The sequence below is a fragment of the Pelobates fuscus genome, chromosome 5 (genome assembly GCF_036172605.1).
Source record: "Pelobates fuscus isolate aPelFus1 chromosome 5, aPelFus1.pri, whole genome shotgun sequence".
In the NCBI taxonomy this organism is placed as follows: domain Eukaryota; kingdom Metazoa; phylum Chordata; class Amphibia; order Anura; family Pelobatidae; genus Pelobates; species Pelobates fuscus.
Genome location: NC_086321.1, coordinates 174,683,054 through 174,710,493, shown reverse-complemented (window position 1 = coordinate 174,710,493; position 27,440 = coordinate 174,683,054). Strand labels below are relative to the sequence as shown.

Genomic DNA, 27,440 nt, shown 5'->3' with positions numbered 1-27,440 from the left:
CAGATTGGTTTGCATTTTATAATATATTATACATATATAATGCATATATATGATTTCATTATAAGTGTATTTTGAGATATATGTGTATTTATCTCAAAGTACACTTAAAATGAAATCAATTTCCCCGGACATAGATTTGAGGTATTCCCTTCTCTGGTGCATTCGTCTATGTTCGGGGAAGTTTCCCCGAACATTGACATGCGCACCAGAACAGAGAATCCCCAAGACGGCTCGCAATTATGGCTGGTCGTAAGTGTGAGCCGTCGTAAAACAGGTAGGTTTCTAAATGAGGACCACCTGTAAATGTATAATATATTTATTTTATTAATTTGTTTTTACTTTTTAGGCCCTGAAGGGCCCGGGATGCCGGAGCTGCTGCAGGGGGACTGCTGGGGTCTCCGGCAGTCCCCCGACCGTGATCGCCGGTCCAGGTAAGTCCAGGGCTCCTATTTGACTCGGTCGTACCAGGTACATCCGCGGCCCATAACAACCATTTTTTGGCGGACGTACCTAGTACATCCACGGTCAACAAGGGGATATACATAGATATTTATATAATTTTCAATTTAAAGTTGTGAATACTAACTTAACCATCTGCACTATCCCTGTTGCTTTCTTGTGTCTCCTATGTGTATATACCACACTAGAGCTTGTGAAGGGGATTAACAAGAAGGTTACTGTTGCTACTTTAAAGGCACAGCAAGCGCATACGTTCAGAGCCATAGCGTTGAAAAGGCTCTCGACTTGTGAGCATTGATTTTCTTACTTTTCACTGTATATACGAGTTCCTAACAACGATGTTGTACCATTATGTATTTCTTTGCATTTTGTCTTTTTGGTCACATATGAGAAACGCCCCATTTTTTTATTGTATGGGTAAGCCTGTTTAGCGCTGCACTATACAGGGAGTGCAGAATTATTAGGCAAATGAGTATTTTGACCACATCATCCTCTTTATGCATGTTGTCTTACTCCAAGCTGTATAGGCTCGAAAGCCTACTACCAATTAAGCATATTAGGTGATGTGCATCTCTGTAATGAGAAGGGGTGTGGTCTAATGACATCAACACCCTATATCAGGTGTGCATAATTATTAGGCAACTTCCTTTCCTTTGGCAAAATGGGTCAAAAGAAGGACTTGACAGGCTCAGAAAAGTCAAAAATAGTGAGATATCTTGCAGAGGGATGCAGCACTCTTAAAATTGCAAAGCTTCTGAAGCGTGATCATCGAACAATCAAGCGTTTCATTCCAAATAGTCAACAGGGTCGCAAGAAGCGTGTGGAGAAACCAAGGCGCAAAATAACTGCCCATGAACTGAGAAAAGTCAAGCGTGCAGCTGCCAAGATGCCACTTGCCACCAGTTTGGCCATATTTCAGAGCTGCAACATCACTGGAGTGCCCATAAGCACAAGGTGTGCAATACTCAGAGACATGGCCAAGGTAAGAAAGGCTGAAAGACGACCACCACTGAACAAGACACACAAGCTGAAACGTCAAGACTGGGCCAAGAAATATCTCAAGACTGATTTTTCTAAGGTTTTATGGACTGATGAAATGAGAGTGAGTCTTGATGGGCCAGATGGATGGGCCCGTGGCTGGATTGGTAAAGGGCAGAGAGCTCCAGTCCGACTCAGACGCCAGCAAGGTGGAGGTGGAATACTGGTTTTGGCTGGTATCATCAAAGATGAGCTTGTGGGGCCTTTTCGGGTTGAGGATGGAGTCAAGCTCAACTCCCAGTCCTACTGCCAGTTTCTGGAAGACACCTTCTTCAAGCAGTGGTACAGGAAGAAGTCTGCATCCTTCAAGAAAAACATGATTTTCATGCAGGACAATGCTCCATCACATGCATCCATGTACTCCACAGCGTGGCTGGCAAGAAAGGGTATAAAAGAAGAAAATCTAATGACATGGCCTCCTTGTTCACCTGATCTGAACCCCATTGAGAACCTGTGGTCCATCATCAAATGTGAGATTTACAAGGAGGGAAAACAGTACACCTCTCTGAACAGTGTCTGGGAGGCTGTGGTTGCTGCTGCACGCAATGTTGATGGTGAACAGATCAAAACACGGACAGAATCCATGGATGGCAGGCTTTTAATTTTCATTGCAAAGAAAGGTGGCTATATTGGTCACTGATTTGTTTTTGTTATGTTTTTGAATGTCAGAAATGTATATTTGTGAATGTTGAGATGTTATATTGGTTTCACTGGTAAAAATAAATAATTGAAATGGGTATATATTTGTTTTTTGTTAAGTTGCCTAATAATTATGCACAGTAATAGTCACCTGCACACACAGATATCCCCCTAAAATAGCTATAACTAAAAACAAACTAAAAACTAAAAAACAAAATTATTAGGCAAGTTGTATTTTTGAGGATTAATTTTATTATTGAACAACAACCATGTTCTCAATGAACCCAAAAAACTCATTAATATCAAAGCTGAATATTTTTGGAAGTAGTTTTTAGTTTGTTTTTAGTTATAGCTATTTTAGGGGGATATCTGTGTGTGCAGGTGACTATTACTGTGCATAATTATTAGGCAACTTAACAAAAAACAAATATATACCCATTTCAATTATTTATTTTTACCAGTGAAACCAATATAACATCTCAACATTCACAAATATACATTTCTGACATTCAAAAACATAACAAAAACAAATCAGTGACCAATATAGCCACCTTTCTTTGCAAAGACACTCAAAAGCCTGCCATCCATGGATTCTGTCAGTGTTTTGATCTGTTCACCATCAACATTGCGTGCAGCAGCAACCACAGCCTCCCAGACACTGTTCAGAGAGGTGTACTGTTTTCCCTTCTTGTAAATCTCACATTTGATGATGGACCACAGGTTCTTAATGGGGTTCAGATCAGGTGAACAAGGAGGCCATGTCATTAGATTTTCTTCTTTTATACCCTTTCTTGCCAGCCACGCTGTGGAGTACTTGGACGCGTGTGATGGAGCATTGTCCTGCATGAAAATCATGTTTTTCTTGAAGGATGCAGACTTCTTCCTGTACCACTGCTTGAAGAAGGTGTCTTCCAGAAACTGGCAGTAGGACTGGGAGTTGAGCTTGACTCCATCCTCAACCCGAAAAGGCCCCACAAGCTCATCTTTGATGATACCAGCCCAAACCAGTACTCCACCTCCACCTTGCTGGCGTCTGAGTCGGACTGGAGCTCTCTGCCCTTTACCAATCCAGCCACGGGCCCATCCATCTGGCCCATCAAGACTCACTCTCATTTCATCAGTCCATAAAACCTTAGAAAAATCAGTCTTGAGATATTTCTTGGCCCAGTCTTGACGTTTCAGCTTGTGTGTCTTGTTCAGTGGTGGTCGTCTTTCAGCCTTTCTTACCTTGGCCATGTCTCTGAGTATTGCACACCTTGTGCTTTTGGGCACTCCAGTGATGTTGCAGCTCTGAAATATGGCCAAACTGGTGGCAAGTGGCATCTTGGCAGCTGCACGCTTGACTTTTCTCAGTTCATGGGCAGTTATTTTGCGCCTTGGTTTCTCCACACACTTCTTGCGACCCTGTTGACTATTTTGAATGAAACGCTTGATTGATCGATGATCACGCTTCAGAAGCTTTGCAATTTTAAGAGTGCTGCATCCCTCTGCAAGATATCTCACTATTTTTGACTTTTCTGAGCCTGTCTAGTCCTTCTTTTGACCCATTTTGCCAAAGGAAAGGAAGTTGCCTAATAATTATGCACACCTGATATAGGGTGTTGATGTCATTAGACCACACCCCTTCTCATTACAGAGATGCACATCACCTAATATGCTTAATTGGTAGTAGGCTTTCGAGCCTATACAGCTTGGAGTAAGACAACATGCATAAAGAGGATGATGTGGTCAAAATACTCATTTGCCTAATAATTCTGCACTCCCTGTATATACATATTATATATAATATAAGTATATACATATATATCATATATATATATATATATATATATATATTAATTTATAAACTTTATTTAATATTTACTGGCAGCACTGTGGACACCTACTGCGGCCATGTGACCGCTCTTTTAGAGCGGTCACATGGCCCCTGGTGGTCCTAAATCGGAGAGGGGGGTCTGTCTAGGCTGAGCCCAGACAGTGCCCCTCAGAAAAAGACCGATCGTCGGCGGGGGAACGGCGGTGATCGGTAAGTACATGGTAGGGATTCATTTTTCAAAATTTATTTATTTTTATTTTAATTGAGTGCCTCGGGGAGAGCAATCACTCGGGTGCCCGGCAGTGAGAGGGGTATTCCACGATGCCTCGACATCAAGGCATCGTGTAATACCCATAGAGAAGCTGGAAGCGATCATGATCGTTTCCAGCTTTAAATTTACAGCGGACGTATTAGGTACCCTTTTTTGTCGGACGTACCTCATACGTCCCCGGTCCTTAAGGGGTGGTGGCTAGTTACACCTCTAATGGCAGTCCCTCAAATGGTCACTAGAGATGCTTCCTTGCTCAGTACTGCACAGTGTGCACCACCTTTGTTCAGCGTCTCCACGCTCTGAATGTTCCCCATTGAGATGCATTGATTTGCAACGTGGCGTTTTGTTCTGAATGCACATTAGTCTCCAATAGCTTTCCTATGGGAGGTCATTAAAATGGTTGATCTCAGGCACGGAGACGGGGCTAATCGAGGCAAAACCAGCGTGGTGTGGGAGAGGGGGGCCAGGGACCTAATATTGCATTCTAGCACTATAGTGTCAGCAATACAAGTTTGTGTTCCTGACACTATAGTATTCCTTTAATGCTACCCTCTATTTCCTATTGCTCTCTCCTAATTTCGTCCACGCTGCCTCCTTCACTATTGCTCTCCCTGATTCTCTCTTGTGCTTTCTTTTCAACTTTTCTATTGCATTCATATTCTTTAATTCCTTCTCACATTGCCATATTTTCATTTCCTCCACTGTCCTCTTACTTCTCTTGCTTCATCTGACCTCTGGCTTGATCCTCATTGGCCGGATGCATCACATGACTCTATTGAGGACAGATGAGACATTCCTGTGACTTTTATGCTCACAAACTCCAAAAGCTTAGCCAGCTGTTCATGTATTTGTGCACACTTCCTTTCAGTCCCGCCGGAAACCGGAACCTGAAATTGAAGTTCCAGTACCGCGGTGCGCACTGTGAAGCCGGCCCACGCTACAAGACAGGTAAGTAATTATGGGACGAGGGGAGAGGGGGTGGACAAGGGGAGGGGAGAGGGGAACACTATAGGAGGAGGGGGGAACACTGTGGGAGGAGGGGAGGGGGGGAACACTGTAGAAGGGGTGGAGGGGGCAACACTAGGGGAGGAGGGGAGGGGGAACACTATGGGATGAGGGGGGGAGAACACTGTGGGAGGAGGGGAGGGGGAGAACACTATGGGAGGAGAGGAGGGGGGAACACTATGGGATGAGGGGAGAGAACACTATGGGAGGGGGAGAACACTATTAGAGGGGGAGAACTATGGGAGTGGGGAGAACACTATTTGAGGAGGGGAGGGGGGAACACTATGGGATGAGGGGGAGAACACTATGGGAGGAGGGGAGGGGGGGACACTATGGGATGAGGGGGAGAACACTATGGGAGGAGGGGAGGGGGGAACACTATGGGATGAGGGGGAGAACACTATGGGATGAGGGGAGGGGGGAACACTATGGGATGAGGGGGAGAACTATGGGATGAGGGGGAGAACTATGGGATGAGGGGGAGAACACTATAGGAGATGGGGAGGGGGGAACACTATGGGATGAGGGGGAGAAGGGGCACACTATGGGAGGAGGGGAGGGGGAGCACTATGGGATGAGAACACTATTGGACAAGGGGAGGAGGGGGTTAAAGAACACTTGTACAAGGGGATGGGGGTTAAAGAACACTATGGGACAGGGGAGGAGGGGTGAAAAATCACTATGGGACAGAGGAAGGGGGGGTTAAAAATCACTATGGGATAGGGGAGGGGGGTTAAATATCATTATGGGACAGGAGAGGGGAGTGGGTGGTAAGGAACACTATTGGACAGGGGAGAAAATAAAATATTCTGAAAAAACTTTCCCATAGTAAAAAACACTATGGGATAGTTTGTTCAAAATATTTTTTTTCTGGGTTTCCTCATCTAAAAACTAGGTGCGTCTTATGGAGCGAAAAATACGGTAACTCTATAAAAAATGGCATATTTCAAAGTCATCATTCAGTCCATAAGGTTGCATCGTGCTCAAATTAAAAATCCATTTCATCTCTGTTTGTCCTATGTTCTTAGTTAAATCACCAGATATTTCTCTCACCACTATACCGATCATATTGCACCATATTTTATATATTTCATTTTTAGGATTTTCCAACCTATTGCCTATATCTCCTGAGAATTCCAGGAGTAAGTGTTTGTTTATTTGTTAAAGCGCTACACACTTTTCACTATTTGGCATTTATTTGTACAATAGCGTTTTTTTTAACACATTGGATTTCTAGTAGGTTGGAGAGTTCCTGTGGAAGCTGCTATCACTTTTTCTTGTACTGTATTGTATTTTATTTTACCATAAGCGCCTTTTATCACAGAATATTCACCCTATTTTACCTGTGATAATTAGATTGCCAGGTGAGCCCAATTTATGGAAAAACTACTAAAGGAGGGTGTTCCACATTATTAAGCAGAGCACCATTTTCATGCAATATGGGGAAGAAAAAGGATCTCTCTGCCGAAAAGAGTGAAATAGTTCAATGCCTTGGACGAGGTATGAAAAGAGATATTTCTCGAAAACTTAAGCGTGGTCACTGCACTATTAAGAGATTTGTGGCTGATTCAGAGCACAGACGGGTTCATGCAGATAAAGGCACATTGAGGAAGATTTCTGCCAGATCCATGCATCGGCTCAAGAGAGCAGCTGCTAAAATACCATTACATAGCAGCAAAAATATATTTGAAGCTGCTGGTGCCTCTGGAGTCCCACGGACATCAAGGTGTAGAGTCCTCCAGAGTCTTGCAACTGTGCATAAACCTTCTATTCGGCCACCACTAACCAATGCTCACAAGCAGAAACAGCTGCATTGGGCAGAAAAATACATGAAGACTAATTTTCAAACAGTCCTGTTCACTGATGAGTGCCATGCAACCCTGGGTGGTCCAGATGGATAGAGTAGTGGCTGGTTGGTGGGCGGCCACCCTGTTCCAACAAGGCTGCGACATCAGCAAGGCAGTGGTGGAGTCATGCTTTGGGCTGGAATCATGGGAAGAGAGCTGGTCGGCCCCTTTAGGGTCCCCGAAGGTGTAAAGATGACCTCTGCAAAGTATGTGGAGTTTCTGACTGACCACTTTCTTCCCTGGTACAGAAGGAAGAACTATGCTTTCCGTAATAAAATCATCTTCATGCATGACAATGCACCATCTCCTGCTGCAAAGAATACTTCTGCATCAATGGCTGCTATGGGGATAAAAGGAATGAAAGTAATGGTCATCCTCCCCTGACCTCAGTCCTATTGAGAACCTTTGGAGCATCCTCAAGCAAAAGATCTATGAGGGTGGGAGGCAGTTTACATCCAAACAGCCGCTCTGGGAGGCTATACTGACATCTTGCAAACAAATTCAAGCAGAAACTGTCCAAAAACTCACAAGTTCAATGGATGCAAGACTTGTGAAGCTGCTATCAAATCAGGGGTCCTATGTTAAAATGTAACGTGACCTGTTAAAATGTTTAAAAAGTTAAAATGTTGTTAAAATTTTGATTGAAATAGCTTTTGATTACAGTAAATATGCTGCAAACACAACAAATGACAATTTTCAGTTCTTTACAACCTATAAAGTGTATTAAAACTTACTGTGCGTAATAATTTGGAACAGTGCATTGTAAGTTTTTTATGTTTTAAAAAAATACTGTTATCATTAGGAGGTTTGTTCAATAAAATTTGAATTGTACTCTTAATAGTTGATAACATGAGAATTATGCTGACTGTTATTTACATCAATTATTTAGGTAAATGAGAAAAATATAATTTGCATAATAATTTGGAACAGCGTGTATATATTTAAAATATATTATTATTATTTGTTTCACAGTAAATTAAGTAGGTTTAGCAGGTCTATGCACAATCTCTTCTTGTTGATCTTTTTCTATTTCTATATAATTTTAGGAGGTTGCACCCTACCATATGTACCGTAAGTTGTTGTTTTCAACCGATAGCTTGCAACTATAACGTATCATAAAATACAAAACTAGAGATGATGCCAAATTCTTCTCCAAATAGACAGACAGACAGAGAATGAGACTAAATCTGATATGCTGCCACACTCTTCCTCCTAACCCCATAATACTTTCAAGAGACAATTTATATGAAATCTGAAGGTAACCTAAGGTTTCTGCTGTTTTACATTATGTCAAAATATGTTGTGCAGCAAAAGAGAGAAAAATGTAGATGAGTAACTGCCTTTTTGTGGGGAAAAAATGAGACTATGTAGGAGTTGGCAATATGCTGTTTTCCTGATAACATGAACATTACAATAGAAAAGTGAGCTCTGGATGTATTGCATGTAGCGTTATCAGAGAAGCCCACAATTAATTCCTATTTATTTACTAAAATGTGGTCTGGACTGGCATTGCAGGTTTTCAAATTTTTCTACCTTGCCAACATTGATGGCTTGAAGCAATACTTTTGAGGTCCCTGCCTCCGCTAATCCCACGCCTCTTTTGTAGTTAAGGAGAATTGCAGACTGTATGTGTCCTTGTCGTTCAGCATCCTAACTGGTTGTTGCTATGGAAACAAAGCAGGACTGAGTACTAGAGGGATGAATGCAATGATGTATATGTCAAGATAAAGTAGCACTGTGATGGGTGGGTAAACTTTAAAGGGCTTTACATTCCTGTTTTTTGGTTTTTTTGTTAACTTCAGTGCAGAAACCCTAATGATTGAATTAATAAGCATGTATGCAGCTACAAATGTTAAAACCCTGTATAATAGTTTTTTTTTGTAAAAACATACATTTACACCTTTCAATTACAAAGGGACAATAAAGTGTTTGCTATGTTTTTCTTTGAAACCCATTTTACAGTGTGTTCATTCTTTGAGTTATAATACAGGTCAGCATGGAAATAAGGGGGCCACCTTCTCGAACCTGACCGGGTACACTCCTTTGGCCACCCACCAAGTAGAAACCCCAGGACAGCTCCCGTTACGCCAGCCTCCTTACCGAATCCCTGAGTCAATTATAGAATACTTGAGGAAGGAGATGTAGGATGCTCCAACTGGGGGTCACTGAGCCGTCTGATAGTCCCTGGGCATCCCCAGTAGTGCTTGTACGAAGCAGGACGGCACAACCCGCTTCTGTGTAGACTGCCGGAGGTTGAATGACAAAACCGTGTCAGACGCCTACCCCATGCCCAGGATAGACGAGCTCCTAGAAAAGATGGCCAGGGGCCACTCTCACTACAATTGACCTTTGTAAGGAGTACTGGCAGATTCCTCTAGCCGAAGATGCCATACCTAAGTCAACGTTTGTCACCCCGTTTGGCTTGTACCAGTTTCAGGTCATGCCTTTCGGGATGAAAAACGCTCTGGCTACATTTCAGAGGATGGTAAATCGGCTATTGGGGTTCCAAGATTATGCTTGTGCATACTTGGATGATATTGCCATATAGAGTAACACCTGGCAAGTAACACTTGACAAGTACACATAGGGGTGGCATTAGACCGAGGGTACAGTACCTTGGTTACAGAGTAGGTAGTGGACAGCAGAAGCCAGAACCTGCGAAAATAGAAGCTGTAGTACAGCGGCCTACCCTCCTACTAAGACCCATGGGGGTTCTGGCTTTCTTAGGGACAGCTACTACTGAAAATTTACTGAAAATTTGTACCCAACTACAGTGCCCTAGCCAAACCTCTCACTGATCTGACCCGTAAGAACCTTCCTAGGCAGGTAGTTTGGGCCCCAGAGTGTGAGCAGGCATTTCAGTGACTGAAAGGGGCATTAGTAAATGCACCTATACAAGCTGCTCCCAATCCAACTAAATGTTTTCTTGTACACACAGACGCTTCTATGTTTGGATTGGGAGCAGTACTGAGCCAAGTCGGAGCTGATTTACTTAAGCAGAAAACTGGCAGCTAAGAGGTCCTTCAAAATGGTGGTGGCCACAAATTTGCCAGGGCTCTGCAAATGTTAGAGGTTGCCCTAAGAATTACTATGGAAACCAAAGAAATTTTCTTGCTGAACCATTAATTTTTGTTTTAGTTTTTTACCCCTTCAGAAATGCTTTTTATACAAAGTGTAATATATTTATTGAAAATATCTGTGGCAACGGGGTAAGCAAAATCCTTTTCAGCTGCAATGAACAAATCAAATGATTGTTAATCTATGCCAAAAACCATCGATCTGTCCAGGACTTATGTGACAGACTGATTCGTTTGGGTGTAGGCTAACAGGAATTAGATTCGTTTTCACAACTGAAAAGGATATGTGTGCAAGTCTAGTTAGCAAAGTTCAGGACTGTAACAAGGTATAAAAGAAATATACAGAAGTAGAGATCGGGGCAAATGTCAGGACCATAGTTACATTAGTCAGAGGACAATTAGAAAATACAGAAGGTTTGGTATTACTGGGGACTCCTATTGGCAGTAGGAGGTGTCTGTTGGCTTGTGAGTGCCTTCCACTGAGCGTACGTGATATAAAATCATTATGCTTAATTAACATCTTAAGGCTCATGCTCCATAATGTGTTTTGTTACTCCTTGTGTGTTTTATGGTTCACCCTGCCTTTCCTGTTTAATCCTACTACAAAGATTTCCCATTAATTCAAATCCATTGCGGGTAGTACGTAATAAATTATGATCCAATAGTGCCATCCAGTGACAACACAGTATACTGCAGTTTAATATATTCATAACTTCTACACTGTGTGGTGCAGGAGAACAAACTGCATGCAGCATTTCTGTGACAGCATTGCTAGGCCTTTGTAGATCTGTTTTGGCACCAAAATTGTACTGGTTAAGGTGATGAAGATTAGACATTTTAGCTTACAATTCATGCTAAAATACTAGTGCTGTTATTTGTATTACATTGCAGTCCTGGCACTGGGAGAGGGAGGTAGTACTAGTGACTAGGGAAAAGGAAAGCAGAGGGGTGTGTCTGCCAGGGTGCGTGCAATGCAGGTGGTGTAAAGGGGAGCAGGATGGTTCCCACAGATGGTTCTCCTGCTCTTTCCTGTCACTCAGTTGTCAGCAAAACCCCACCACATCAGTGCTTCACAACCAATTTTTGACCAAGGCACAATTCAATGAGAGAAACATTTCTGATGCATACCTTTTTTTTTACATTCTTTATATTTAGTGCAAAGAAGAAAGTAAGGAGATATTTGCAGTGCGACAATACACAAAATTCAACAACGGAGTGATTTCAAGGCATGATGCAAGTTAACTATAGAATGGGCAAGGTAGTCATAGCGAAATGTGAGGGATATGACACAAATAACTGCCAAATAATAGGCTAAGAATTAAGGTGCAAGTTAATGCTAGGGTTAGTGAGGCGAACTATATAGGTCAGGGGTTCTCAACCCAGTCCTCAAGGACCCCCTACCAGTCCAGGATTTAGTGATTACCTGGGTGTGTCTAAGGTGTTTTTTCTTTCTTTTTCTAAAGACCTTAGACACACCCAAGTAATCCCTAAATCCTGGACTGGTAGGGGGTCCTTGAGCACTGGGGTGAGAACCCCTGATTAGATGGTACGTTAGGGAGTAGTGACTAGAGTAGGAAAATAATAAACAAACATGGACTAGGCAGGATCGCTAGGCATAGTAGCCATGGAAAGTACTGCTTGGTGGACACTAGGGAAGTTGGAGCAAGGCCGAACTTAATCTGTTAGTGCATACCTTTATTACGTGTTTATTAAGAATGTCAAGTAACATTGCATTCGGCTGCAAATCATATAGCAAGGTACAAGACAGAGAAGGCCATCAGTTGATATAAATAAGTGACATTCTTATGTTGTTTTCCACAATAAAAACATAAAATATAATACCAACAAAAGCATAGCGTAGTCTCCTGGCTGTCTCTTAAAGTGTATAATTAGAGATCAGTGAGGTAGTCATCGTGGATGTCCGCAGGAATTTTTCCAAGGGGGTGGTGGGGGGGCATAATTGTAATGACATCCATGCTTGGCCCCTTTTTAACAGTGTCATGAAGGGGAGGGGCATAGTCATTATCACATAAAGCCAGGGTGACCAGATTTTGGAGGAAAAAAACCAGGACACCCATTGGGGTGGGGGAGGATACATAAATAGCGTTTTCACAACTATGGTCTCAGGAACACATGTTTGGCAAATTAAAGGAACATTCTGGTTACCATAACAACTTCATCTAAATTAAAATGCTATGATGCCAGGAGGCTCCTGGGCGCTCTCTTTCCTTTAAGGGATTAAGCCGCTCTCACATGGTTTAAACCCAAAAGCTCCAGATTTCCAGGTTGCTCAGTGGTATTCGGCTTCTGAAACGGAGTGTCAGGAAGTGCAGATTAACGTCAGGCATGGGTGCTGCTGATTGGCTAGAGTGGTCAGCTGAAGCTCTAAGCCAATCGCTGGTTCCCAGTTCATAAAATGTTTTAACTTTTTTATGAATGGGGATCTAGTGATTGGCTTAGAGTGCCAGCTGACAAATCTGCGGCATCCCTACCAGCGGCACTCTCTGCTTCCTGACACTCAGTGAATAAAAGTGAACACATTAACACTAAGATTTCTTTTACCTGGGGAGATGAGAGGGCCCAAAGTTTCCCTGCCAGGCCCAGGGACAAAAGTCTTATGATGTGGTGTCCAGAATGAAGTCGAGGGATCACTTCACTTGTCCTTCCTGCTCCAATCTTCTTTTCTTCTCCCTCATTTGGCACAGTCTTATTTTTATTCTGACACTATCTTCGCGTCTCCTTGGCTCCTTTATCTTTCAGCTTATTTTGCGCCCTTCTGCTTCTTTCTCTTTCTGATCCCTTTCTGCTACTTTTGCTCCCTTCTGACCCTTCCTGCTACATTCTGATCCTTTCTGCTCCTTCTCCTACATTACCTTTGTGCTCTTTCTGTCCCTTTACGCTCCTTACTTCCCCTTCCTGCTCCTTGCTGACCCTTCCTGCTCCCTGCTGACCCTTCCTGCTCCTTGATGTCCCTTCTTGCTCATTTCTGTTCCTATCTGCTCCTTCTCCTACTTTACCATTGTGCAACTTCTGATTCTTTCTGCTTCTTCTGTCCTTTCCTGCTTCTTGCTTCCCCTTGCTGCTCCTTCCCCTACGTTACCTTTGTGCAGCTTCTGATTCTTTCTGCTCCTTTACCTTTGTTCTTCTTCTCTCCCTTCCTGCTCCTTGCTGACCCTTTCCGCTCCTTCTCCTACGTTACCTTTGCACTTCTTCTGATTATTTCTGCTCTTTTTTCTTTGTGCTCCTTCTGTCCCTTCCTGCTCCTTGCTGACCCTTCCTGCTCCTTGCTGACCCTTCCTGTTCATTTATGCTCCTTTCTTCTCCTTCTCCTACTTTACCTCTGTGCTCCTTCTGTCTCTTCCAGCTCATTGCTGACCCTTTCTGCGCCTTGGTGTTCCTTCTTGCTAATTTCTGTTCCTTCTCCTTTCTGCTCCTTCTCCTACTTTACCTTTGTGCTCCTTGCTGCCCCTTATCCTACTTTACCATTGTGCTTCTACTGATTATGTCTGCTCCTTTACCTTTGTGCTCCTTGCTGCCCCTTTCTGCTCCTTGCAGACCATTCCTTCTCATTTCTGTTACTTTCTGCTCTTTCTCCTACTTTACCTTTGTGCTTTTTGCAGACCCTTTCTGCTCCTTAAAGGGACACCAGAACAACGTACAGTTTAATGTAGTTGTTCTGGTGAGTATAATAGCTGGCATTATACTCAGAGAAAAGAGAAAAGGCAGTGTTTACATTGCCCCTAGGGAAACCTCCAAGTGGCCACTCCTCAGATGGCCACTGGAGGTGCCTCCTGGCTCAGTGCTGCACAGTAGACAGCAGTGTTGTTCAGCATCTCCACGCTCTGCATGGGGATGCTGAATTTTCCTCATAGAGATGCATTGATTAAAATGCGGGGCAGGGCCAGATTGGGCCAGTGCCGGCAGACCTGCGCTGGAAATAAGGTGAGTTTTATTAACTTTTAAGGGGGCTGAGAGGAAGGGGTGTGGGCAAGCCACCTAAATAATGGGTTTTGCACTAAAGGGTCCAAATTACATTTTTGTTTTCCTTACCCTATAGTGTTCTTTTAGTGTCCATTCCTGCTCCTTCTCCTTTCTGCTCCTTCTTCTACTTACCTTCCTGCTCCTTTCTGACCCTTCCTGTAAGATACCCCCCATGCCTAACTTACCTGATCTGTAAGCTGCCCTCCCATGCCTCATTTACCTAATCTGTAGGCTGCCCCTCCATCCTTCACTTACCTGATCTGTAGTCTGCCCCCCCAATCCCTCACTTACCTGATCTGTAGGCTGCCCCTCCCCCCTATGCCTCACTTACCTGATCTGTAAGCTGCCCCCCCTACATGCCTCACTTACCTGATCTGTAAGCTGCCCCCCCTACGTGCCTCACTTACCTGATCTGTAGGCTGCCTCCCATAGCTCACTTACCTGATCTGTACGCTACCCCCATCCCTCACTTACCTGATCTGTAGGCTGCCTCTGCAGTCTGGGAGTTGCTGGCTGCACTCTGTGCGGCTCCCCTGCGGATTCAGTTAGGAGAGAGAAGCAGGGATGTAGCTTCATATCCTGCCTTTCTCCATACACAGCCGGTATTGCAGTGCATTCTGAATCTCAAAAGAAAAATATTGGCACAAGCTAAAAAGTCCAGGGGATGCCCATGGTAGTAATACCACATTCTCACAGCTGGGTCAGTGTGGATTCACCGAGGAGAAGGCCATAAGGAATGGCATACCTACTTTTTAAAACATTTTTAAACTTGCATTAGCGACTAATAACTGTTAAGACGGTTAACGGTAGATATATGCATACTTCTAGCCATACTGATATGTTAGTTTTTACTTGTTGCCTGATGGTAATCTTAATGTTAATGCCAATACTTATTTAAAATCATATATATATATATATATATATATATATATTTACAAAAACTTACCTTTAGTATATAACAGGTTACTTCAGCCAAATATATATATAGATATAATTATTATATTAAAATATTATATTAGTTATAAGGTGACAGTACCGAAAATAATAGGTCCCTGCGTTTATAGTGACTTATGTTTCAGATTTTCCATACATAAATATAATGCTGATAACCCTTTACTTACCTTTTTTCCAGTGCCGTGCCAAAGTCGTTGCAGAAGCCCAATCCTTTTTTGTCGTCATCAAACATGATGATATCTTGCTGACTTTTCATCCACTCAAATGCTTTACATAGTAAAGCATGGTGGGTGAAAGGTGCATGAGTGGCAAGTGCTGTGCTCAGTAAATCATGTTTCTCATAGAGAAGCACTGAATCTAATGCTCCTCAATGAGAAGCATTGGAGCTGCAGGCATAGTGCAGACAGGACATTTGACACCCTCTTGCTGTGCATGAGAATAATGTACGCCAAGTACCAAGTCTGACTAGGCTGTAAGTGCTGAAGCACCATCTAGTTACTGTCAGGGAGACAGCCCCTGGGGGTATATTTAGCCCTGCAATGTAAATGGTGCCAATGCTGCCATGGGTGCTCTTTTTTTTTTTATTATTTTGAATAGGTTACTGATGTTTTCAAAGGGTTAATTGCCATTGGGCCACTGATTTTCACATGGATTTACACAGACTAAAATACCCACTGTTTTTGATTCCCAATTGATCATTGCACCAGGCTAAAGACAAGTGTGTTTAATAGAGAGTGTCCTGTGTAAATCCATGTGAAAATCAGTGGCCCAACGGCAATTAACCCATTAAAACATCAGTTAATTATTGCAAATTTATTTTGGTTTATTAAGATCATGTTTTAATGGCCAAAATGTTAAAATCACAATTATTATAATAAATACTTGTATGCCTGGATGCCCCCTGCATGCTGTTATTATTTAACCCCTTAAGGACACATAACATGTTTTACATGTCATGATTCCCTTTTATGCCAGAAGTTTGGTCCTTAAGGGGTTAAATGTGGGTTGTATTGCAATGCAACATATAATTTTAATTTAAATTAGAGGTAGGAGAGCTGTTTATTCTGGTGATATATATTTTAACGATTCAGTGATTTGGGGGAACATTATGTGAAAGCTGATAACTCTACATATTAAAATAATCAAATGAATAAACACAAAGTCCAATCACAGCCATGAGAATTAGAAAGAACCAATGTTACTCTGCTCCGGCCAATCAGCCCGTGCGCCGCCCTCTCTCCTGCTCTGTCCCGTGTGGCAGAATAACTCCCGCGATAGCAAGTTCAGCGTTCGGGTGTTTGTGGGCGGGCTTCGATCTCCATGGTTACTCGAATACTGTGTAGCAGCTGTGCAGCTTGTCCGGTGTACGGTTCATCATGGAGTTCGATCTGCGAGAGTATTTCCGGGCGGCCTTTGAGGACAAGTTGCTGGTGTGAGGGCATTATCACTACGATCGTTTAACCATTTGTAGTTCGGATCATGTGTTTACTGCTGATATTGGTGTTATACACAGATATCGCGTGTTGTCTATTTATTGATCGCTATGCAGCTCATCGTCTATCTTCCTTCTCCATAACCTACAATGAGTCGCCGTGGTTTGGGTTTAGTTTTTTTTTAACTTTTGAAGTGCCGAGAGACCGTGCATTCAGATGGGTCACACTGCTCTGTGCATTCAAGAGTTAACCATCACTCATTCAGCGGATACTAATAACAGATTTCACCTCACAAATTTCTACATTCTCTTTGCATTCTTACTTTTGTGAATAACTCTACAAGTAAAGGAACTCTATAACCATGCAGCCAGAAATATTGCTGAAATGGTGGAGTGAATCTTCACTATTTCAGTCAGATGGTCTCATCTGACTGCCACAGCATTGCATTTTGCCATGCATGCTCACTAGCCTCCTAATGCTTTCTTAGGGCATTTAACCCTGACAGCAGAGGCCTGGTCACCTTAATGGTGAATAGGGCACAATAGCGTTAGGAATTCACATTTGTATTGCTAGTGCTATAGTGTTTCTTTAACCCCTTAAGGACCAAACTTCTGGAATAAAAGGGAATCATGACATGTCACACATGTCATGTGTCCTTAAGGGGTTAAAAGAACAGTCAACACCTAATGTACATAAGGTTACTGGACTGTTTGTAGTGTTCCTCTTTCTTCAAAAGTGCATATTTCAATGGAAATTGGCACTTTTATATATTCTAACCTTGTCATGTTACTTCCTGGTTAGTTAGCTCACTGGAACTAAACTCAAGAAGAGGGAATTGCTCAGAGCACCTGCTTTGCAAAGGCTCATTAGGAAGACTGTGATTGGACAGCACCAGGGAATCTGGACTGGGTTAGAAGAGTAGGGCTTGCAAAGGTAGGAGATTAAATCTGCGAGTCTTGTAGATACCCCCAATTGATGCATAGAGTTAAATTATGCGTTTTCACATTCTAATCTGGCTATTTTGGTCTGTACTTTGCCATTCACACGACAATTCTCCACAATTGGTTAGGGCATAAACCCCTTACGACTGAAAGATGTGATGATTCTATTATTTGTTGACAACATCACAGGGATATCCAGAATATTTTAGTATATTTGGCATATTAGAGGTCTGATCACTGAGTAAGAATGCATGCTATTTGAGTATCTCTTCTGGCAATTTAACGTGTGGACTATTTACAGGCCAAGTTGTTATTTTTATGATGAAATAAACCATCATTGTGCCCAGATCTGTCAATCCGCCCTCCCATAGGTATGTCCCACCAAAACCCCCACTGCTGCCAGTTTTTCTCTTTCTCTTTGAAAATATGCATTGTTAAAAAAAAACCTAACAAAAACCACAAAGATTTGCAGAGTGATGAAGGATGGAGCTTTAGTCGTGCTCCACAGCCTTTGTCATTTGTGTTCACCTTCTTCCATCTTCACGTCTCTTCTGGGAGTGGTGTGTCATGGATCCTCTGAATTGATTCTGTTATGATTGAAAGAACAAACACAGGTCATTGGAAGCCTAGGGCATCAGTGTCATTTGACGCACATGCCTTAGGAAGGGCAGAACATGAGGTTTCTGTCCCCTGCTATCTGAGAAACACAAAGATGGTGGTGCCCTGAAAGAAGACTTAGAGGGGCCTGAACAACGTTGGAAAAGGTGATTGTACTGGTCCTGGAGCCAGAAAAGGTTGTGGAGGCTATGCGTGGGTGGATTTAGGGAGGTATCCTTGGACTAGGGGTCAGGCACTAAATCTGTTCAATTATTAAGATAATAAATATCTCCCACTAAGATGAAGCCCCTGTTTATTGCAGGGTTCTACTGAAATCTTACACAAGCACGCACCAGATGGTAGTCTGCCACTCTGCTCTTCTCTGTTCTGTTAATTCTTAGGTTTGCAAATGGAGGCTAATCACAGATTTCTACAGGAGGCAAAGAAGATAAAAGGGGCTTTTTTAAAATAAAGAGAGAACTAAGAGCTTTATGAATATTTGCTTGAGCAGGATGCCAAAGTTGTTGTTTAAGTTGTTTTTCTTTAATAAGAGTTGCTTGGTTGACAATGTTTTCTTAAATTGTTTTAAGATAAAGAGCAGAAAGATATTGCTGACTAGACTTATTGTGTACTAACCCCATCCTGTCTAATGCAGGAAGATGCCAGAACGGGAGGATGATTTCCTGACCCCAGCCACTCGGCTCCTGGAGAAAAGGCGAGAAATGGTGGAAGTAGAGCAAGCTCTTAATAGCCAAAAAGAGGTGAAATTTCACACATGTTCGTTTATTTGAATATATTATATATATATATATATATATATATATAATTTTTTATTTATTTTTAACAGTACAGGGTTATTCACTATCCTTCAAATTGCAGTGAACTAAAAGCTGAATGGCAAAATTGAGGCCAAAATATAAGATCTCAATTTTTTATTTTTATTTTTTAAATCTCTGTTGAAGTTCCTAAAACGCAAGCTCTCCAAGACAAACTAACTCATTGTCTTTTCTGCCTCTAAAGCTGCATCTGTTTATTAAAGTTAACAGAGCTATCATAACCTCTGCCCCAGAATCCGGGTGATTTTGTGTGATCCTGACTCTGACTTTTCCTTCACCACTTACATAAAATCTATTGCCAAATCCTGTCTCTTTCACCTTTAAAAATTTTTTTTGCATTTGGCCCCCCTTTCACTCAGGATGTAACTAAGATGCTTGTCCATCTTTTTGTTTCCTGCCTTCAAGGGACACTGTAGTCTCCAGAAATACTACAGCCTAATGTATTGGTGCTGGAGTCTATAGCCTGAAAACTGCCCAGACTGCTCTTCTACAGTCCATAATGAACACCTCTGCCAGACTCCTACCTTATGTCCAGCAACACTCACACTGCACTTCTCTGTCAGTCTCTACTCTTGTTTCTGGTTTCATTTAGGATTTCGTTCACAATTCTCGACCTGTTCCTATACCATACTGCAGGACCTCTGCAGTGTTGTGCCCTCCTTACGGAATGCCCTCCACCGGCACATTTGACTCTGCCAGTCTCTGCAGTCCTTCAAAAAATTCCTCAAATGCATTTCTTTAGAGAAGCCTATCAGCTCACACCTTAACTTCTCATCCCTTAATACCATTGCTATGCTCCCTCTACCCAAATACTGCCACACCAATACTTCAGGATGATTCCCTCACTTTCCTTGTATTTGTCCCTCATCCATTTAAATTGAGCTCGTTTATGAAGGGCCCTCATTGCTTACTGTTCCCATATGTCAAACATGTTTTGTGAGAATTAAATGTTTGTATTGTTTACCTGTTGTACTGCAGAATATGTTGACGATATAAAAGTAATTGTAATTATAATTATATTTGCAGTTTGGCTAGATTTAACTTAAATTTTGCATTCTGAATTGTCTTTTTTATTGCAATTTGAACTTTCATGAATAACCACATGAGTCTTATTAATGGTTTTTAATTTAACCCACCCAAAATAAATGCTTTTATTATTGTTGCTGTATGGTGCCTGTTTAATATTAAGTGAAAGTTCTTTTTGGTGCAAGGAGTGTGTTGTAAACTAAGATATCTCTATTAAAGGAGTTCCAGATGAAGACAGAGAGTCTACAGCAGCGTAGTACTGAGTTGGAGCACAAAGAAGAGAAGCTCAAAGATTCGTTGTTCAAATTTGATAAGTTCCTAAAGGTATAATATGCAGCAGAATATCGGGGTTCTTCACTGTAATCTGAATGAAGCAGAAACCATCCACTTCTATACAGTCATTTTGCGATTAAAGCCAGCCAGCCTCCTGCCCACAGTCTATAGGCTTGGTCCCAAGAGCGTCTAAAAGGGGCTATAGTTCCAGTGGAGAGGGGTATGGGGATGCTTACTGTGCTTTTCAGCAGGAACTGAGGACCTCTGAGGATCATTTGGATTTGTTTTACACATCAAGCGCCTGACTGGAGATACCTTGAAAAACTCTGTGATTGTGCCACAGTCCAGCCAATCTTTAAGTGGGTATTGCTTAGTCCGCCAACCTCGAAATAGAGCGCTTAGAGGCAAGCAGGGCATTGGAGGATACCTGGGGTTTGAGAGCACTCCCCTCCCAGAGGTCCGGTAGCACCTTTTCGGAGACCAGGACAAAGCCATCCCAGGATTGGAACTCCTCACCATATCTGAGAATAGCCGCAACATAATAAAACTTTAACATGCTGTAACTTGGGTATGGATTCTTCGATCAGTGTGATATTTAGACAACAAGGGCATTTCGTGATGAGCTTTCCAGGGATATATATTGTGTGGTGCCACGGTCCACAGAAAGGTTTTTCTGGCAGACATTTTGTGTGGTGTGCCTCTAGGACTGTGAGGGCAAAGCAGGCATCTAATTGTGTTAGCAGGGAATAATATAATCAATTCCCCAGACAGTGCCAACAATGCTATGTAGTAATAGCTGTGTTCTGTACAATAAAGGTCATTCTACCCCTACATTTAGACTCTGTCTAACGTGTGGGGTAAAAGCTATAACAAGACTATTGCCTCTACTTTACAGGAGAAAAGGTCTTCTGAAGTATAATCACTGCAGCATGGAAGAGGTTCTCAGAGACTCCAGTCAAACACTGCGACTGGGTCTAAAGTGCTCCAAAGTCCCTGGTGACAGCTAGGAAGCTCACCTGGTGGAGGTACTCAGTCGGAGTACAGGAGCTCCATCAAAAGCTTGAAATGTGTCAAGATTTCAGCCTGTTTTAATGCTGTCAAACAGCTGAAATCCGGGTCTGGTTGCTTAAATACACTACATACAGCAAATAGTATAAAAAGAAAATAGCCTTCACACCGTGGAGGCTTTTTAAGTATGTGGCAGCTGGCTTTCAGTGGCTACATTCAATTTTTTTTTTTTTTTTTGATAGGAGGGCCTGACATTGGTTTTCCCCATACTGCCACCCTTGGGCACTGAGTGGAGGCTAAGCTTAAACAATGGTGGGTGGACTCGCATTGCCAACCCTGTTCCCACTGGCATTTAGGCTAAAAATGGGTGCCATACCTTCATTTTCCTTTCTGCCACTGGCTTTGCTATTATTATATACCCTTACTGACCATACAATCAACCAATTAATTCCATAATATTTGGTGTTTTCTCACAAAGGACTTGTTTGACACTGACGTTTGAAATAATTGTGTCTGCAGGCAGCAGCACTGCTTTTGTGAGGACATGTATATCCTGAGATTTATTGTTTTACTGTTGCCCCAAATTATATATATTTCCATACAACACGTATTGATTGAAATTCTGAAGACTGACTTTGCTTTACTTATGTTGTGTCTGTTCTCCTGCTCTAATGTAGGAGAATGATTCAAAGCGAAAGCGTGCAATGCGCAAGGCAGCTGAGGAACGGCAACTGGCAATACAAAAAGAGAGAGAATTCCTGCGATTGCAGACTGAGAATGCGCAGCTGAAATGCAGAAAGGAGGCTTTACTGCACCGTCAGGAAAAGAACAGCATTTACCAACGCTACTTGCAAAGAGTACTGGAGGGGACTGATGAGGTATGGAAGTTTAGAACCTAGCTGGGAGCCAACAGGTGTTGGGCGCTATAGCGCCCTCCAATTATTCCCCTTTGACTTTTACCCTTCAGCTGATACACATATAGTAAGAGCAGCTCAGTATAATAGCAGCATACTCAGAATCAAGAGACCAGAGAAAAAATAGTCCACGGTCAGGTTACAGAGATATATAGACAGATATAGAGGATGACAAGAGGAATAAAACAGGAACAAGGCAATGCAATGCAATACAAAGAAGCTCAGACCAAGGGATCAGCAAGTTTAAAGGGACCCATGCGAAATGCAGACACACACAAATGCGCCGCATTGGAAACTCATGATACTATCTCGTCTTTGTCGGTTTAATGCATGTTCTAATTTTGCTTCCGAAAATGTGAGCGATCAGAAATGTCTGGTTTTGTCTTAATCACCATGAAGCCGTAGGAATAAAATTAAAAAAAATCACCGTATATAAATGTCTGTTACTATCTGACTGACATGTGATTTAGGTGTTCTTTAGATTATGTGCTACTATGACATAAGATTTTATCCTTTGTCTCCAGTTCCAAGAAGTGCAGGAAATGATAGACCGGTTCAACACGCTGATGGTGACCCAAGAAAAGCTCTTGCAACGAGAGGTGAAGAACCAGGAGAAGATTGAGAAGGAGAAAGCTCAGCTGCTACACTACCAGGAGGAGACCCGCAGCCAGATCCTAGAGCAGAATAATCAGCTGGCAGATTTGCAGGGAAGTCTGGAGAAAGCAAGAGCGGAGGTTCTTCAATGGGTATGATTGATTCCTTATATATTCTATTTAACACGAGGCTAGATATGTGTTGCTTTTTACAATTTTTGTTTCCCCTGACATTCATTGCTCTATGTTTGTGATGAGCATGTACTAAGAGAACAAAGCATACACTTAACTTATTGCATGTTTAAAGACACATAACAAATACAGAAGTGAGAGTTGCTAGCACAGAGAAAGGAATGACACAAGTGTTAAGCAAAAATCCAAATAAGCATAATCACAGCCTGTTGAAAAACAGAAGATGATGCTTGTTGCACCAGCCAAGGCAAATTACCATTTTAGATGACACTCATTATACTTGCAAAGATAGTCTGCAAATAATCATTGGCAGGAAGCATTATTGTTGTGAACATAAGATGATTGAAATAATGAAGAATTGTCTGAAATGCTAGACGACGATATGGTGCCTCCATTCCCCATTTCAGTAAGTGCCATTTAGAACAGAGAAAGCACAGCTATAGGCATAGGAGTCTCGTGAAAAGGAGCTATGCCATAGGTAAATGCACTATCCATCCAAAGGGTCAAAATCTTTCTTACTGGCAGTGGCGGCCTAAAGAAAGCTGGTTCAAGATCTTTATGGCCTGTGAATTTTTAAGAAAATGAAGGCCGGAATGGCTCAAACCTCTCCTTAGCAGGTTTTGAGTTGCATCTTGATGCAGTAGCAGACTTAGGAGTTCATTTAGCCCAGAAATTGATACATAACTCGTCCAGCTTATCTAGTTCAGAGGATTAGGTGTAGGATAAGGACTAGGTAGAAAAGGCACGTTGTCCAACTAAAAGAGAAGCAGCCTCTCCTGCCAAAAACTACAAGATCGGCTCTGTATCTGCTCCATCCCTGTAAAGCACCAGAACAGGCAAATAACGCTAGGTGTTGCTCATTTTTGAAACTCAAAAGGTTATGTGATAGTAGGAAACAACAAGGCCGAACCAAGAAAAACTGCTAGGAGTTTTCATACTAAAGTTCTGTATATACAGTGCTTTACACTTTGGAGAGAAGTGGGGCAAACATAAGAACTAGCTTGCATATTAGAGCTGGTTCAAATTACTAATTGGAGAAGTAGCAAACCCTAAACTCTGATGCATTTATGTTTTGGGTTACCAGGAGTCACGTTGGGCACAAATACAGAACACTGCTGCAGAGAATACACTGCGGCTGGGGCGCGTCAGAATGGCAACACTGAATCTTTTCCAGATCATCACCAAACACATGCACATTAAAACTGATATTTCACTGGAGGATACGGAGGAACAGCTTGAAAAAGTAAGTGGATCATATTTATTTAGAAATTCCAAAATCAGTGTTGACAGGCTGCTTAAAAGGACATTCTAGACACCAAAACAACATAATCTAAATGAAGTTGGTATGATGCTAGGAGACTCGGGAGGGATTGGGGAGGGGCATGCTTACCTCAAGGGATTTAACCATTCGAGAACTGTTTAACCCTTAAGTTGCCTCCAGCACAGCATCCAGCTTCTGAAATTCCACTTTCAGAAGGCGTTGAGTGCTGCCGGGCAGGGGCGCCGCTGTTTTATTTAACAAAACTAAAACCAAAATGAAGAAGCCATGTGTGGAAAATTAAGTACACTCTTACTGCTTCCATAAGAATTACGAGGCTATGTAGCAGACAAGTGCTGCTTATCACATGCTTGATTCATCATCAGCAAGTGTTACCACCTCTATAAAAGCCAAAGTTTAAGTTTGCTAGTCTGGAGCATCGGTGTGTGTTAAAATAATGCCAAGGAGGAAAGACATCAGCATTGATGTTAGAGAAGCAATTATGCTGCCTATTAAACTGGTAATGGTTATAAAGCAATTTCAAACAATTTAAAGTCCATCGTTCTACAGTGAGAGAGATTATTCAAAAGTGGAGAAAATTCAAGACAGCTGCAAATCATCCAGGAGTGGACATCCCACCAAATTCACCCCAAGATCAAACCATGCAATTCTCAGAAAAATTGCAAAAAATCCAAGAGTTACATCTAAGTGTCATGTTAACAACATTATGGGCCCCGGGAAAAGCAGTGCAATGGGGCCCTGCCTATACAACAACTCACAGGAATAAAAACGTAAATTATAGATACAACTAAGCTTATATTTATTAGTACCTCCAACAAATGCAATACATACATACAATTCATACAAAGAGACTGCTGAATACATTCACACACCGACTGCTGAGCACACACAGAGAGTGCTGAATACAAACACGCGCACACACACACAGACTGCTGAATACATACACACACACTGCTAAATACACACAAAAACTGCTGTATACGCAAACAGACTGCTGTATACGCAAACAGACTGCTAAATACACATACAGAGACTGCTGAATACATGCAGACTGCTAAATGCACACATACTGCAGTGTATGTTCTTGTGTGTCTGGAGTGCGGCAACACTTCACACAGCCTGCTCGTGGGAGGAGCGATCTGCCTTACGGCTTGGCCTCTCCTGAAGCCCTGGGTCCTAAATCCCTCTCTGCTCAATCGAAAGGTCCCTGGGCCGGTAAGAGAGATCTCTGATCTCCTCACCGGCCCGAGGTGACCCATGGCCAGAAAACAAGGCCGCCTCTCCGTTGGCCGGCAGGGGCGATCAAAGGATCTCCCGTCAGCTGGGCAGTGCAGCGGGGCCTCCATGCCTATGTAGCCCCCGGGAAACTGCCCAGCGTGCCCATGGAAAAAGACTCTACAAGCCTAAGTTAGCATGTTATAATTCATTCATGTTATAATTCATGACTACTATTAGAAAAAGACTGTACAGGTATGGTTTACTTGGAAGGGTTGCTTTTAAAAAAATAAATAAAATATATGGCTGCACAGTTTGTCATTTGGAAAAAATACCAGCAAACTTTAATGAGCTGAAGCAATGTTGTAAAGAAAAGTGGGCCATAATTCCTCCACAATGATGTGAGAGACTGATAAAAATTACTTCAAGTTATTGCTGCTAAAGGTGGTTCTCCAATCACAAGGTGTACTTTTTTCACACATGGCTTCTCCATTTTGACTTTTTTTTTTTAAATTGTTCATCTAAGGGTGTATTTGCCTAATTTTAAGACCTGCTAAGGAACAGATGAATAATATAACAAGAATGGTTTCTGCAACATCAATGATCTACCTATTGGGCACCTTTGATCTATGATTGATTTTTTATTTATTTTTATTTGGTGCTGAAACTTTTTTTTTTTTTTTTTAAAGCTTGGTTTGAAAGCAGCTACTTTTCTTATGATACATACTAAGAGTTCACTGTATAGATAGCATGTTCAATACACAGTATTAGAAAACTCTTAACATGTCACTATAAAACCAGGGGCAGGCAAACTTGATTAAATTGATTTGAAAAAACAGAAGCTACTACTGCTGCTGTATAGACAAGATGAGACTGCCAGGCAAAGACCAGTGGACTCCTGTATTTCTTTCAAGCCAATTTATATTCTTGATATCTTCTAATGTCATATTGTTGCTCCCACAGGTTAAGATTTGCTTTATGGATCTTGAAGCCATTTATAAAGATTTAAAAAAGACTGACCAATTGTCTCCATCCTCTGCAATACTTACAACCAACTAATGGACACTTTGAAAAACATATTTTTGGACTTTTGAATTAGTGCGGAACTCTCCTCCCTTCTAAAGCTGTAGTTTTTATTGCCTTTGTTTACTTTCTTGGATACTTAGTTAAAGCCCCAAATATTCAATACTGATGTACATCTGGCATCCTCTGCTGAAAAAGATGGAGACTGGTGATTTGTGCATAACTATGAACTGCAAAAAAGATCACGAGAAGGAACAAGTTACTGGTGATACTGAATTAAATTCCCAAGGGTAACAATATTTTTGCACTAAACAAGGAAGATATATTGTTTAGAAACATCTAAAGAATGATGAATATGTTCTTAATATTTGAAACCACTCCTAAGAATTTGTGATTTCTGTGTCCACAAGTCAGAACATTTTTTTTGTTTGTACATTTGAGTAATCAATGTTGTCTAGATAATTTAGGGATTCCCTTTTAAATTAATTTTTAAAAAATAATCTAAATATTTTAAACAAATGTTTTGAAGTATGCTCTTCATAGGTATTCCCTTATCCCACATCACCTGGTACCTGCATTAAATGAGAAATTCAATGCAGAAAGCTTTGAATACATCTTTATATTCCTAACACTAAAGTGGTTAATTTGATTGACAGTTATAATGAAGTGCCAAGAGAATTGTCCCTTGATATGTGAAGTCTCAAAGGAAAATATCTTGCAAATAGGGATCTTAATTGCAGGTGCGTTATTGACAAAACCATCATGAGTACTAAATGTTTCCAGAATGCAGTCTTAAGACTGAATGCTAATCATGGACATAATTCAACTTGCAACAGTGGTTACAAGTTGAAGCTCACCAACAGGATTACACTGACACTTCAAAAAAAATATTGAATGTTAAAAATAAAACTAAATACCAAAGATGAAATGCTGCCAACATTAGCATTCTTAGGACTGAAACCTTTCAAGGCAAATGGTGACCCCTCCCTACTCCATTTTAGATGCTTGAAACTAAGATTTCCT

The 27,440-nt window shown here is 41.7% G+C and overlaps 1 protein-coding gene across 1 annotated transcript; it reads left to right on the top strand.

Moving 5' to 3' along the window:
- Positions 1 to 16,429: 16,429 nt before the first annotated feature.
- CFAP73 (cilia and flagella associated protein 73) lies at positions 16,430 to 26,564 on the top strand. Its single transcript, XM_063457090.1, has 7 exons — positions 16,430 to 16,519; positions 18,714 to 18,819; positions 20,140 to 20,244; positions 21,879 to 22,079; positions 22,640 to 22,861; positions 23,985 to 24,143; positions 26,358 to 26,564. The coding sequence occupies exons 1-7, from the start codon at positions 16,464 to 16,466 to the stop codon at positions 26,451 to 26,453; spliced, it is 945 nt and encodes a 314-aa protein (XP_063313160.1). The 5' UTR covers positions 16,430 to 16,463; the 3' UTR covers positions 26,454 to 26,564.
- Positions 26,565 to 27,440: the final 876 nt, after the last annotated feature.

Bases quoted from the DNA above. Each gene is read 5' to 3' on its own strand.
- CFAP73 (XM_063457090.1), top strand. From the start codon at position 16,464: ATGGAGTTCGATCTGCGAGAGTATTTCCGGGCGGCCTTTGAGGACAAG. The intron at 20,245-21,878 runs GTATAATATGCA...GCTCTAATGTAG, and splicing joins AATTTGATAAGTTCCTAAAG to GAGAATGATTCAAAGCGAAA. The intron at 22,862-23,984 runs GTATGATTGATT...TTGGGTTACCAG, and splicing joins GAGCGGAGGTTCTTCAATGG to GAGTCACGTTGGGCACAAAT.